General features: G+C 45.4%; 1 protein-coding gene across 8 annotated transcripts in view; it reads left to right on the top strand.

The window, feature by feature from the left end:
• Positions 1-12,783, top strand: part of EPB41L4B (erythrocyte membrane protein band 4.1 like 4B) — a gene marked incomplete at its 3' end in the record, with an annotated part of 141,397 nt that overhangs the window by 35,435 nt on the left and 93,179 nt on the right. For all 8 annotated transcript variants that reach the window (XM_081237152.1, XM_081237154.1, XM_081237151.1 and 5 more), the window contains exon 2: positions 3,590-3,694. In XM_081237152.1, coding sequence (XP_081093278.1) covers positions 3,590-3,694 — 105 coding nt within the window. The remainder of the gene's footprint in view (positions 1-3,589; positions 3,695-12,783) is intronic.

Here is a 12,783-nt window from a genome sequence, read left to right as displayed (position 1 = left end):
AGACCAAAGAGCATACTTGGGGGGGAGGGAGGTGAGTGGGGGGAAGTGTTTATAGGTGAGTAAAAATAGTGTTTCCTATCCACCAGACCCTGCTGTATGCCACCTCCAAGTCCAGCTGAGTGAGGATCTGTCAGCAGAGGAGCCAGTCTGGCATTGGCAGAAGGGACTCACTGCCCCTAGAAGGGTTCTTTTCATAACCGCCACCTTGAGCTCATTCTAAATTAAGAGCCACTTTAGAAAGACATCAGAAGAGTAAAATTTGGAATGACCTAGACAGAAACTTGGGCTAACCTCCCTCATTTTACATGTAGGGAACTGTGCTTTTTCAGTTCATTCTCTGAGAGTGTTAAAATTACATACCTGGATGGTAAGCCCTGAACCAAAATAGACCCAGGTGGGGAGCAGGTTGGATTTGGGGTCATTTGAGTTTTGGTGGCCCTGTATATTCAGGGCGCCATGGCCGTGTCTGATTTGCAGCTGCAGGGGAAGTCCAGGATGACCGTATGGATTGGGGGAAATTATGAATTGCTTAAGGTTGGAGTTAATGGTGCATCTGGGACTAGAGCACAGGTCTCTTGCTTTCTCCCAGCACAGTTCTTTCTGCCACATTCTGCTGCTAAAGCTTTACTCTAACTACGTTTTTCCCACTAGGAAACCCACTAATGAAGCATTGGCACCGTGATAATAGGTGTTGCATGGGGCCAATAGCACTGGATAGTAATTGGAAGAAATACATCCAGAAGATGGATTGTTATGGGCAAGGAGGGAGAGTGCCAGAATTGTGATTTTTTTTTTTGAAATTGTATTTGCTGCCTAACAACTGCCAAAAGACCAGTGTTAAAAAAAAACTTGGGAAGAAAACCATCCATAGTTTCTCCATGCTAACACAGCTGTTTTAGTTTTTGCCAATTTCCTGTTTTTATCAAGTAGTCCATGTACAGTGCATACATATTTTTATGTAGTTGGGATCACAGCTTGCTATTAACAGAGTTAAGTACTCTGTTTACTTAACGTTTGTCATAAGAATTTTCCATATTTCTGTCTCATCTTCATAATTCTTTTTGGTTATGGCCGAATAGTATTCTGGAGTGCTGGTGGGCCTCAGTGCTGTGTTCTGTGATTGGAGTTTCAGTTGTTCTTCTTTTTGGCCTCCCGTGATCCTGCCTTATTTCTCCAGTAGATTAATTTATAGAGAACACCACTGCACGTCAAGTCTTCCGCTTCTTTTGAATTGATGCCTTCAGAGGAGTATTTCCAGGAAGGAAAGAGACTGTAATTCATTGATGTAGTTTTGATTTTTTTTTGTTATTGTTGTTTATTTGTATAACGTAAGTACAGATGTACAAATAAAGCAAAGGTACAGTTTAATGAACTACTAGAAAGTAGACAGACACCCTTGTACCACCACCTACGTCAAACGCTGGAACCCTGCCAGCCAGCCAGAAGTCCACTGTTGCCCCCTCCCTGTGCCCCCTCCAAGCCCCAAGAGCAAAAACTACTCTGACTTTATTACAGTCACTTCTTTACTATCTTTCCAAGTTTGCTCCCCCAAGTGTGCACCCCTAGATATTGCAAGTTAAATTTTCCTTTTTTAAAAAAAAGTCTTTTAAATCTCTTTTAATCTGTAGGTGTTCCCTCCATCTCTTCTCTTCCCTATAGTCTGTTTGTTGAAGAAACTAGGTCATTTGTCCTGAGGAGTTTCTAGAATTTCCCACAAGCTGGATCTCGCCAATTGCAGTCCCATGTAGTTTAGAACATACCTCTGCATTTCCTACAGTTGGCAGTTGGATCTAGTGGTTGAATCAGTCCCAGCGTTGATTTTTTATTTCCTGTGGGAAGAGAGGTGTGGGGAACAAGATTATATCTTGGGTGGTGGGACGTTCTTCATGGCGAGGTACATAATGGTTGTCTGTCTGTCTCCTATTGCGACATTAGTAGCCACTGGCGTCCAATGCTTAGAGCCTGCCATTCATTAGAAGTTGCAAAATTTGTGATATTGCAATTCTGTTATTCCTTCATTTATTTGCTGGAATACTACTATAAAGAAAAACTTTGTCTCTCTACTATTTTTAATTGTTTATTTATAGAGATTCACATACCATACAATTCACCTATCTGAAGCATGCAGTTTAGCGGTTTTTAGTATTTTCGTAGAGTTGTGCATCTATCACCACAATTAATTTTAGAACACTTCATTAACCTCCAAAAAATCCTAGTCATCTTCGCTGCCACCCCACAAACCTGGCAGCCCTAAGCAATTACTAATCTAATTTCTGTCTCTAGAACTTACTGTTCTGGACATTTCAAATAATACGTGGTCATTTGTAACCAAGCTCTTTCACTTAGTATAATGTTTTCAGTATCCATCGATGTTGTAGCATGTATCAGAACTTTATTCCTTTTTATGGCCAAATAATATTCCATTGTATGGATGTACTGCATTTTGTTTATCCATTCATCAGTTGATAGACATTTGGGTTGCTTCCACTTTTTGGCTATTAGGAATAACGCTGCTGTGAACATTTTTGTACCAGTTTCTACGTGAGCTTAATGTTTTCATTTTTCTTGGATATTTACCTGGAAGTGTCACTGCTGGGTCAAATGGTAACTCTAGGTTTAACCGTTTAAGAAACTGCCAGGCTGTTTCCTAAAATCAGCTACACAATTTGACATTCCTGTCAGCAGTATAAGAGGGTTCCAATTTCTCCAATGTTGGTTATCTGTCTTTTTTATTATAGCCCTCCTAGTGGGTGTGAAGTGTCTGATTGTGGTTTTGATTTGCATTTCCCTGATGAGTAATGATGTTGAGCATCTTTTCATATGCTTATTGGCTGTTTTTCTATCTTTGGAGAACCATCTATCTATCTATCTATCTTATCTATATATCTATCTATTTCCTTGACCTAATTTTTAATTGAATATTTGTCTCTTTATTATTGAGTTGTAATAATTCTTTGTTCTAGATAGAAGTCCCTTGTCAGAAGTATGATTTGTAAAATTTTCTCCCATTCAGGGTTGTCTTTGTACTTTCCTGATATCTTGGTGTTCTTTGAAGCATAAAAGTTTTACATTTTTGATGATGTCCAGTTTGTTTTTTCTTTTGTTGCTTGCACTTTTGGTGTTTATCTAAGAAACTGTTGCCTAATCCAAGGTCATGAAGATTTGTGTGTATGTTTTATTCTGAGTTTTATAGTTTTAACTCTTACATTTAGGTCTTTGATTCATTTTGAGTTAATTTTTGTATATGCTGTCATCTGCTCTTTGGTTACCCAGTGCTACGGCTAAAGGCAGGATCAATGCTTGATTTTTTTCCCATTTATTTACCATTTATCATAATAAATCATTGGTTCCCTAATCATCCTATGAAGTTGTAGTTTGGTGGGTTTTTGTTGTCATTGTGTATGTATGCTTAGATTTAATCATGAGTTTGTATTATAATAAAAATAATTACATTTTTAAAAATCTGTGTACTGTGACACATGTATGCAATAGAGAAAAATGATTTTGTGGTTTGTTTTTTTCTTTTTTTAATCTTGTTTCTTATCCAGTTGTCACATCCTAAATTTTCATCTACCCAATTGTCTTCCAGAAACATGCCAAAGGCCAAGATTTGTTTGATCAGATTGTGTACCACTTGGACCTGGTGGAAACAGATTACTTTGGCCTCCAGTTCCTTGACTCTGCCCAGGTTGCGGTATGTATTCCTTTGATTCCTTATGGGATGGATTGGCTTTTCATGCTAATCACAGATCCATGGTTGCTAGAAATTGGTAGAGAAAAACTGTGATATTGTTGCAAAAAATTGGTAGGAGTAAAACTGTGATATTGTTGCAGTAAGGAGCATTGGGATGGAGGTGCTGGTGCCCGTGTGAGATGATGCATCCGTGGTGCCCCACCCTGGAGATGGCCAGTACCTGGGAAAGGAAGAGGAAGATGTGTTCCCGTTACACATGGGGTTGCACTAGGGGAACCTTTCCAAGCATAGGAATGCAGTGTGGGCACATCTCTAGAGTAGGTAGAGAGAAGAAATATCATTATAGGAATTCTTTTAAGGATGCTGCTTGTATTTAACCAGCAGAAGAGGCTGTGCTACCCTCCTCTCCTGGACTCTTGCCAGGTGTAGCAAGCAGGTGCTGTGAACACAGCTGAATTGCAGCCGGGCTTAGTGGGCTCAGGGGCTGGGCAGTCGGAGCGGGTCTTGGCGTTGCTTGAGAACCATCTTGCAGGCTCCAGCAGGTTGCGTTAGGTCAGCAAAGACTTCCCCTGCTTTGCCTGAGACAGAACTGTGTGCAGTGGAGGTGCTCAAGTGTGTGAACTCGACACAGCTCAGAACCACTCTTTCATTTATTTTAATTTCTTTATTTATTTTATAACTGACCTACAGTACTGTGTTAGTTCCTGTTACACAACGTAGTAATTCAGTATTTCTGTACATTGCTAAGTGATCACCCTGAAAGCCTATTTATGACCTGTCACCGTACAGAGATATTACCTTGTTACTGACTATATTCTCCACACTGTGCATTTCATACCTGTGACTCACTTATTTTGCAACTACTGGATGTTTGTATGTCTTAATCTCCCTCACCTATTCTATCTCCCTCCTTCCCCCCTGGCAACCACCTGTTTGTTCTCTGTATCTGTAACTCTGTTTCTGTTTTGTAATGTTTGTTCATTTGTTCTGTTTCTTAGATTCCACATATAAGTGATATCATACTATGTTTGTCTTTCACTATCTGACTTATTTCACTTAGCATAATACCCTCTAGGTCCCTCCATATTGTCACAAATGGCAAGATTTTATTATTTTTTTATGCATGAGTAATATTCCATTGCGTATGTATTATAGATACCACATCTTCTTTATGCATTCATCTATTGATGGGCACTTGGGTTGCTTCCATATCTTGGCTTGTAAATAACAGTTCAAGGAACATAGGGGTGCATATATCTTTTCTAATTAGTGTTTTTTTCCTTTGGATAAATATCCAGGAGTGAAAGTGCTGGATATATAGTAGTTCTATTTTTAATTTTTTGAGGAACCTCCACACTGTTTTCCATAGTGGCTGCATCAATTTACATTCCTACCAAAAGTACATGAGGGTTCCCTTTTCTCCACATCCTCGTCAATACTTGTTATTTGTTGTGTTTTTAATAATAGCCATTCTGACAGGTGTGAGGTGATAGATACCTCATTGTGGTTTAGATTTGCGTTTTCCTGATGGTTAGTGATATTGAGCATCTTCTCGTTTCTGTTGGCCATCTGTATGTCTTCTCTGAGAAAATGTCTATTCAGATCCTCTGCCCGTTTTTAAATAGGATTGTTTGGGTTTTTTGATGTTGAGTTGTATGAGGTCTTTGTATATTTTGGATATTAACCCCTTATCAGATGTATCGCTTGCAAAGATTTTCTGTTGGTCAGTAGGTGGCATTTTCATTTTGCTGATAGTTGTCTTCACTGTGCAAAAGCTTTTTAGCTTGGTGTAGTCCCATTTGTTTATTTTTGCTTTTGTTTCCCTTGCCTGAGGAGACATATCCAAAAAATATTACTAAGACTACTGTCAAAGAGCATACTGCCTATGTTTTCTTCTAGAAGTTTTATGGTTTCAGGTCTTACATCTAAGTCTTTTATCTATTTTGAATTTATTTTTGTGCATAGTGTGAGATAGAAGTCCAATTTGATTCTTCTGCATGTAGCTGTCCAGATCTCCCAACACCATTTATTGAAGAGACTGTCTGTGCCACATTGTATATTCTTGCCTCTTTTGTCATTGATTAATTGATCATATAAATGTGGGTTCATTTCTGGGCTCTCTATTCTGTTCCATTGACCTATGTGTCTGTTTTTGTGTCTGTACCATACTGTTTAGATTACTGTAGCTTTGTAGTATAGCTTGAAATCAGGGAATGTGATACCTCCAGCTTTGTTCTTTTAAAAAGCAGGAAAGACTTCAGGGTCTCCCTTCCCAACAAAATCTAGCTTTGGGCTTCAAAGAGAACTTATTCAGCAATCTAAAAGTTATTTATTAAGTGCCTGTTATGCACTGGGTCCTGTTCCAAACAGTGGATAATGCAGTGGATATATATAATACCTATGTAACATGACTGGTGGTGATAAGTGTTAAGAAAAATAAAGCAGAGTGAGGCGTTAGACAAAGTAAAGGGAAGGTGAGGGAATAGACAGAATAAGGGGCAGTGCTATTTTAGACAGAGTATGAAAGGGTGAGTTCCCTGGTAGGAGATGTTTGAGCTGGGACCTGGAGCTCCTCATCTGAGGCTAAGCCTTTCTACCTGAAAGACACTTTTTAGGGACTTCCTGGGGGCTACCCATTACGGTTGTAAGGAGATGCTCAAAGTCGATGCCTGGAAATTGGGTCTGCCTGAGATGGTTACTGTGATGCTCAGTCTGCGGTGATACGGTGGAGCCAGGACTTCAGTGCACCTGGGCTACAGTGCCTGCTGGGCAGACACTCCCCTCTGCTCCCACTGGATGCCCCCTCTACACCACTGACTTCCTCTCCACCTTCAGGACCTCCTGTCTGCTGACAGCCCACTACCCCACCCCCCTGACTGTTGCCACGAACACCCCAGCTGCCTCCTTGAGTTCGTGGTCCTGATTCCTTCCTGTGAGCCAGAGACTCTCACTCTGGCCACTGTGGCCCTGGGGGGGGCAGACCAGCTTTTCCCTGTCCCCTCCCCCATGCAGTTCTGCTTCCTTTGAGGTTGGACCACCCAGTGCTGTGTCCTCTAACCTCAGCGCTCTCCTTCCCGTCCTTCAAGGCCTCTGGTGCCTGTTTTTCTCTTCCCTGGGCAACCTCAGAACTCAAATTGCTGACCCCTCTAAACATTCCAGACATGGTTTCCTCTCACTGAAGCTTCATTTGAGCAAACCTCACACTTCTGGTCCTGTCACCACCCCAATCACTCCAAGATCCAGAATTCTGTCATTTCTCATCGCATGACAACGTCCCGTGATCGCGTCCTTCCAGTTCCTCTACACGTGGCCTTGGCCCACGACAACCCCTCCTACTCTGTCCGTCCTCCCGGCCTGGCGAAGCTCAGCTGTCTCACCCGTGTTCCCACTTGCCCTTTGATTCTCCTGCTCCCCTGACTGTCCCCTGGCCTCCCTTTGACACGCACGCAGGCCCATATGCTTCCTCTGCTGCTTCTCCCGGGCTGCCGGGCATTGCTGGAGAGCCATGGGCTGTGCGTTTTGGCACCAGCACAAATCACAGATCACAGGTTCAGCAGAGTCCAAGCCCCCGAGCTGCTCTTGGAGCCTCATTAACCCCCAGTGGACTCTGGGGGTTAATCCCAACTCTGGAATGCCCCAGGGTTCCCCTCTGACTCTGGATCACAGACCCGTAGTCCAGTTCCCACAAAGACTGGTCTCACGGTTGGCCTTGCCACCTACTGAGAAGACCGAGTCATTTAGCTGAAACGCCTTGAGTTTTCTTCCCTGCATCTCAAAGTTTCTTTTTTCTCTCTGTCCATCCTTTTTACTACTTTGTTTTAAGGGAGTTGGCCTGTTCCTCCAGCATTTACTCACTACACCTACGTCAGAGTTCCATTTCCAGTTGCTTCCTGGGTGCTGAGTTTAGAGTCCTCCTTGCTGTCCCCAGCATCTGACACTTGCCAGCCCTCCTCATCCCGGAAACTCTTCTCTGTTCTGCCTTCTCCTGTTGTCCTAACATTTGTGGTATCTTCGGCTTCAGATTGTTTATGGCCCTGGACTGAGTCAGACCTGGACCTTACTCTTGATCTGCCCCAACTCATTTGATGGGCTTTAGATAAGCCACCTTTTCTCCCTTGGGCTCAGTTTTCTCATCTGTAAAACGGGGTTCTTTTATTTATTTACTTATTTTTGGCTGTGTTGGTTCTTCATTGCTGTGTGGGCTTTCTCTAGTTGTGGCGAGTGGGGGCTACTCTTCGATGCGGTGTGCGGGCTTCTCATTGCGGTGGCTTCTCTTGAAGAGCACGGGCTCTAGGCCTGCGGACTTCAGTAGTTGTGGCTCGCAGGCTCTAGAGCACAGGCTTAGTAGTTGTGGCGCACAGGCTTAGTTGCTCCGCGGCACATCGGATCTTCCCGGACCAGGGATTGAATGTGTCCCCTGCATTGACAGGTGGATTCTTAACCACTGTGCCAGCAGGGAAGCCCCTCTTTTTTTTCTTTTGACCACCCCAGGCAGCATGTGTAATCTTAGTTCCCCAACCAAGGATCAAACCCGCACCCCCTGCAGTGGAAGCGTGGAGTCTTAACCACTGGACTGCCAGGAAAATCCCTAAAATGGGGTTCTTGGACCTGTTCTCCCAAGAGCTCTTCTAGTTCTAATGTCCAGTGATTCTGAGTCTAAAGGAGAGGCAGGTGTGTCTGCCCCACAAATCTTCTCTAGTCAGGGAGAAGATACCTGTTATTTCTGCCATTAGAGCCAAGTACCTGTTGTTCTGGTGGCGTGTCCTCATCCCCAGGCAACTGCTTTCCAGCCACACGGGTTCCCAGAAAGCCAAGGATGTGACTCCACTATGAAAGACTCTGCTGTGAGCCTCTGCTCACTTGGCTGCCAGGCTTTCCCGTCCGCTGGTGCCCTGGCCCTGTGCAGCAGGGGGGATGTTCACGGTGAGATCCAGGCGTCCTTCCCAGGCCACACACCTGCAGATGCTCAGATTCTGCAGGTGCTAAAACCTTTCAAGCATGCAGCTCTGTGAATATGATGCGCTTTTCTTTCCCACAAGAGCAGGCGTAGGGTCCTCATCTGCCGAACTCTGAGGATCCTAGAGATGTGGGGCAGCGACAGCTCCCAGGCCTCTTCTTCTCATCGGTTTGACATCTAAGCTGGGTTCATTGTGGGCTGGGTCTGGTACTGCCCGCACCTTGCTTGTGCTGGTTCCCCTCCCGGAACACCCTTTCTCATCCCGTTTAAACCTCTGGCCATCTTTCAAGACCACCTCCGATGACAGCCCTTCGTGCAGCATGTCCTGAACTCCCAAAATGTTTTTCCTCCTCTTTGTAAACCTGAGCTTATTTTGCCCTCCCTGGCAGTTTGCTAATTTGGCCTCAGGGTCATTATTTGTGTATATGAACAAACCTTTCTGATTAGATCCTAAGACTTGGGTCCTCCTCTTCTTAACTTGGTGACTATTGGTGACATGGCATACAACCTAGAACTTTCGTCTTTAGCCCCAGAAGGGACCTTAGGAGCCATTTGTCAAATTTCTCCATCTCTGGTGGTGAAACCAAAGTCCTTAGACCTTGGCAAGTCACTTAGTGAGTAGCACAGCTTGTGTGCGAACCCAGGTTTTATGATTTCGGGTTTTAAGTGTTCTTTTCGGTACACTGTACTCTGGAGCCTCAGTTTTCCTAACACCAAGGTGAATGTAGTAACATCCATTTCAGAGGGAAATTGAAGGACTCAGTGAGTTAATGGAAGAGAAAGGTTTTGTAATCCAGCACAGGTGTGGGTCTCTTCTTCCCAGCTGGGCAGGCCGGGGGGACCAGAAGTCATCACGGCCCCCAGAGGTGATGCACTGAGGTTAGCTGGAAGCTCAAGGCTGCCTTGTCCGTGGGAGAGACCTTAGCAATTTAGATGAGACCTCTGGGAAAGTTCGCTGAGCCAATGATTTTTCCCAAAGGCCTGGGACAAAGCAGTTGGTGGCAGGTGTGATAGAAGGGGGCCCAGAAGGGAATGGTCCACTTGGCCATTGGCTTATTGCCCCATAATTGAGGCTCCTGCAAGGAATGACATCCCCACCCAGCCCCTGATATGCAAATCAGAGGGCTGGGGGTTCCAGGGTTCTTGGATCTCTGCATCCCCAGCTTATATTCCCAGCTTGCTGCAGAGCCAAGCCTGGTTTCCATAGGGCACAGTCCAGCCCTGAAGCAAGGTCAAAGTCTATTGGCATCGCCTATTTTTAGCGGTTGGGGCTGGGGCCTCCTCTTTCCCTTTTCCATATCAAAGCAGGAAAGCCACCCAGGAACCCACTCTGTAGCTGTCACTTTGGCACAGCTCAAAGCAGGGGCAGGGGTTCTATTTTTACATATCAAAGCTTTCTTCTGAGAGCCCAGGGCTCTGGCCTGCACCCACCCAGCTTTCTTAGACTGTTCTGGTAGGTGCTGTTTACTGAGTTTCTACTCTGATGAGCCCTGAGGCAGGCAACAAACTAAAGGCTTTATATAACTCTTGTTTAACATTCAGTATTGATCTGTGAAGCTGGCCATAAAGCAGACCCGTTTCACAGATGAGGAAGCTGAGGCTCACTAGAGACCTTGTAAAGGTTAAAGTAAGGGACAGAGCCGGGATTCAGAACCTGGTCTCTCATTCCAAAGGCCAGCACTTTCCACTGGGTTATACTGATTCCATTACACAAGGGAACATCACAGCCACGTACACACAGCCACACCCGTGGAAAGAAAACATTCAGTCAGTAGCCATTCAGCAAACTTTGACGTGGAGCTTACTCAGTAACAAGCTCTGTGGTGCAGAGGTAGACTGGACAGTGTCCCCCCACCTGCCACATTCTTGTGAGGGAGATAGACAAGTGGTCCCTTGGAAAACTGGGGGCTCCGTTTTTTTTTATGATAAATATAAAATTAATCCAATAAAATATCCACCACAGTTAGTGTACTTAAAGTATCTTAGGACTCAGAGTCTTGGAACAAAAAACCAATCCCAGAATTTCTGTGTTAAGATCCTGAAACCTGGAAAGTTAAGTCTCAGACTATACTGTTCATGGTTATAGACTATACTGTTCACTGTCCTCCCGTCTGTGAGCCTGGAGGCTGAGTGTTGCTGATCAGGTGATCAGGGTATCAGAGGGGAAGGGCGAACGTGGGGTGGGCCGCAGCCACAGAGGATGAGAGGACTTTGCCAGGCAGAGGAGCGGCAGGGATTTGGGGCTGGGGTAACCGTGGCCCCACCAAGCAGAAGTCTCCCTCCCCATCTCGGGGCGGGCGTTCTACAGGGTAGGTGTAGCCATCCTCAGTCCCTTCCAAAGCCCCTCCCAACGTGAAAAGGGAGCATTTCATGGTAGTCCGTTTTGCAGCAAGGAATCCAGAAAAGGTGGTCTTTGGCCTTTGTCTCAGACTTGTGAGGTGTTTTTCATCTGGTTTTTGCAGCACGGAATCGGGTACATGGGTAATTAGAGGCCCAGGGCTGTGAGGGGAGGTTGACACACAGACACGGTGACTGCTGGAAGGACTCCGTGGACGCCAGAGGGACTGTTGTGGCTTCACCCTGTTGGGTGCCTGGAAGTCATCACATTTGCCACTTGTGTGGACACTGCTGGCGCTCCTACCATTTCAGATGTATGTGGGGTTAGGGTTGGAGAGTATAAACACTAGTAGTGGGACATGTTACTGTCAGAGAAAACATCTTAAACCCTTCCTTTCATTTGAACAGTTCATTACAGTTGCCACGGACACTGAGTTGATTCTTGTGTTAGGGGACCACTCAGTGTACAGATGAGGAAGCTGAGGGGATGGGACGGGGGGCTTGGGGCGGGGGGCTTGTTCCTGGCCACATGCCAGGCAAGTGGCAGGGCTGGGACTTGAACTCTGACCTCCTGCCTCCTTCTCAAAGACGTGCAACAGCTCAAGAAATGCCTCAGGCCTCCCAGCAGCCTGCTTCTGAATGTTGGCAGAGAGAGTGTTTTCCTGTCCATGTGCAGGTATTGGTGCTGAGTGGGAAGCTATTGATAAAGGGAAGGGGTCTCTGCAGTTGATTTAAATGAATCCCCAAGGAAAGCTCGAGTAGCTGGCGTGAATGGGTTGACAGGGCTTCATGCTGAACGAGGATGAAGAGGGATCCCTCCCGTAGGCAGAGAAGGTGTGTCCTGCTGGGGTGTGGTGTGGAGACCCAGAGCACCGGATGCCGACACAGCCTGAGTCAGAATCCTGCCTCGTTAGCGCTGTGATCCAGGGTACCTTGAGCCCTCTCCACGGCTGCTCGAAGCCTGAGAAAGGGATGGATGTCACATAATGTAAGGGGTGTTTTTTCCAACACTACAAGCAATGCATTCTGACACTGTCGGCCTGAAGACAATGTCGGATTAAGGGCTCAGTCCCTCAGGACTCCCCACCAACCCCCGCACCACATGTACACACACACTTCAGGTGCTAATCCCAAGTCCACGTTGTCACCTGTGCTTCTGAGCTACCGGCTATAGGTGGGAGTTTCCCATGACCCCCTCTTTGGGTTTAATTTGCTGGAGCCAATCGCAGAAATCAGGGGAACGGTTTACTTTCTAGGTTACCAGTTTATTATAAAAGGATGTAACTCAGGAACAGCCATTTGAAACAGATGCGTAGGGCAAGGTATAGGGGTTGGGGAGGTGGGGAGCTTTCATGCCTTCTGTGAACACGCCGCTTCTCCCAAACCTCCGTGTGTTCACCAACCTAGAAGGTCTATGAACCTTGTCCTTTTGGGTTTTTATGGAGGCTGCATTACATAGACATGATTGATTAAATCATCGGCCATTGGTGATTGATCCAACCTCCAGCCCCTCTCCCCTTCCCAGAGGTCGGGGAGGTGGCAGGGGACTGAAAGTTCTAACCCTGTAATCAATCATGTGTTTGGTTCCCCTGGCAACAAGCCCCATCCTTAGGTGCTTTCCCAAAGTCACCTCATTCACGTAAACTCAGGTATCATTGAAAGGGTTTCATTATGAATGTTACGACGCTTTTACTGCTGTTACCACTTAGGAAATTATAGGGGTTTTAGGAGCTTTGTGCCAGAAACTGACAAAGACCAAATATATACGTTTCTTATTATGAGTCACAACATCACA

This window comes from Mesoplodon bidens (genome assembly GCF_964165515.1).
Source record: "Mesoplodon bidens genome assembly, chromosome: 6".
Classification (NCBI taxonomy): Eukaryota; Metazoa; Chordata; class Mammalia; order Artiodactyla; family Ziphiidae; genus Mesoplodon; species Mesoplodon bidens.
Note: the sequence above shows the minus strand (reverse complement) of the source record. Positions and strands in the feature narration are given on the sequence as shown.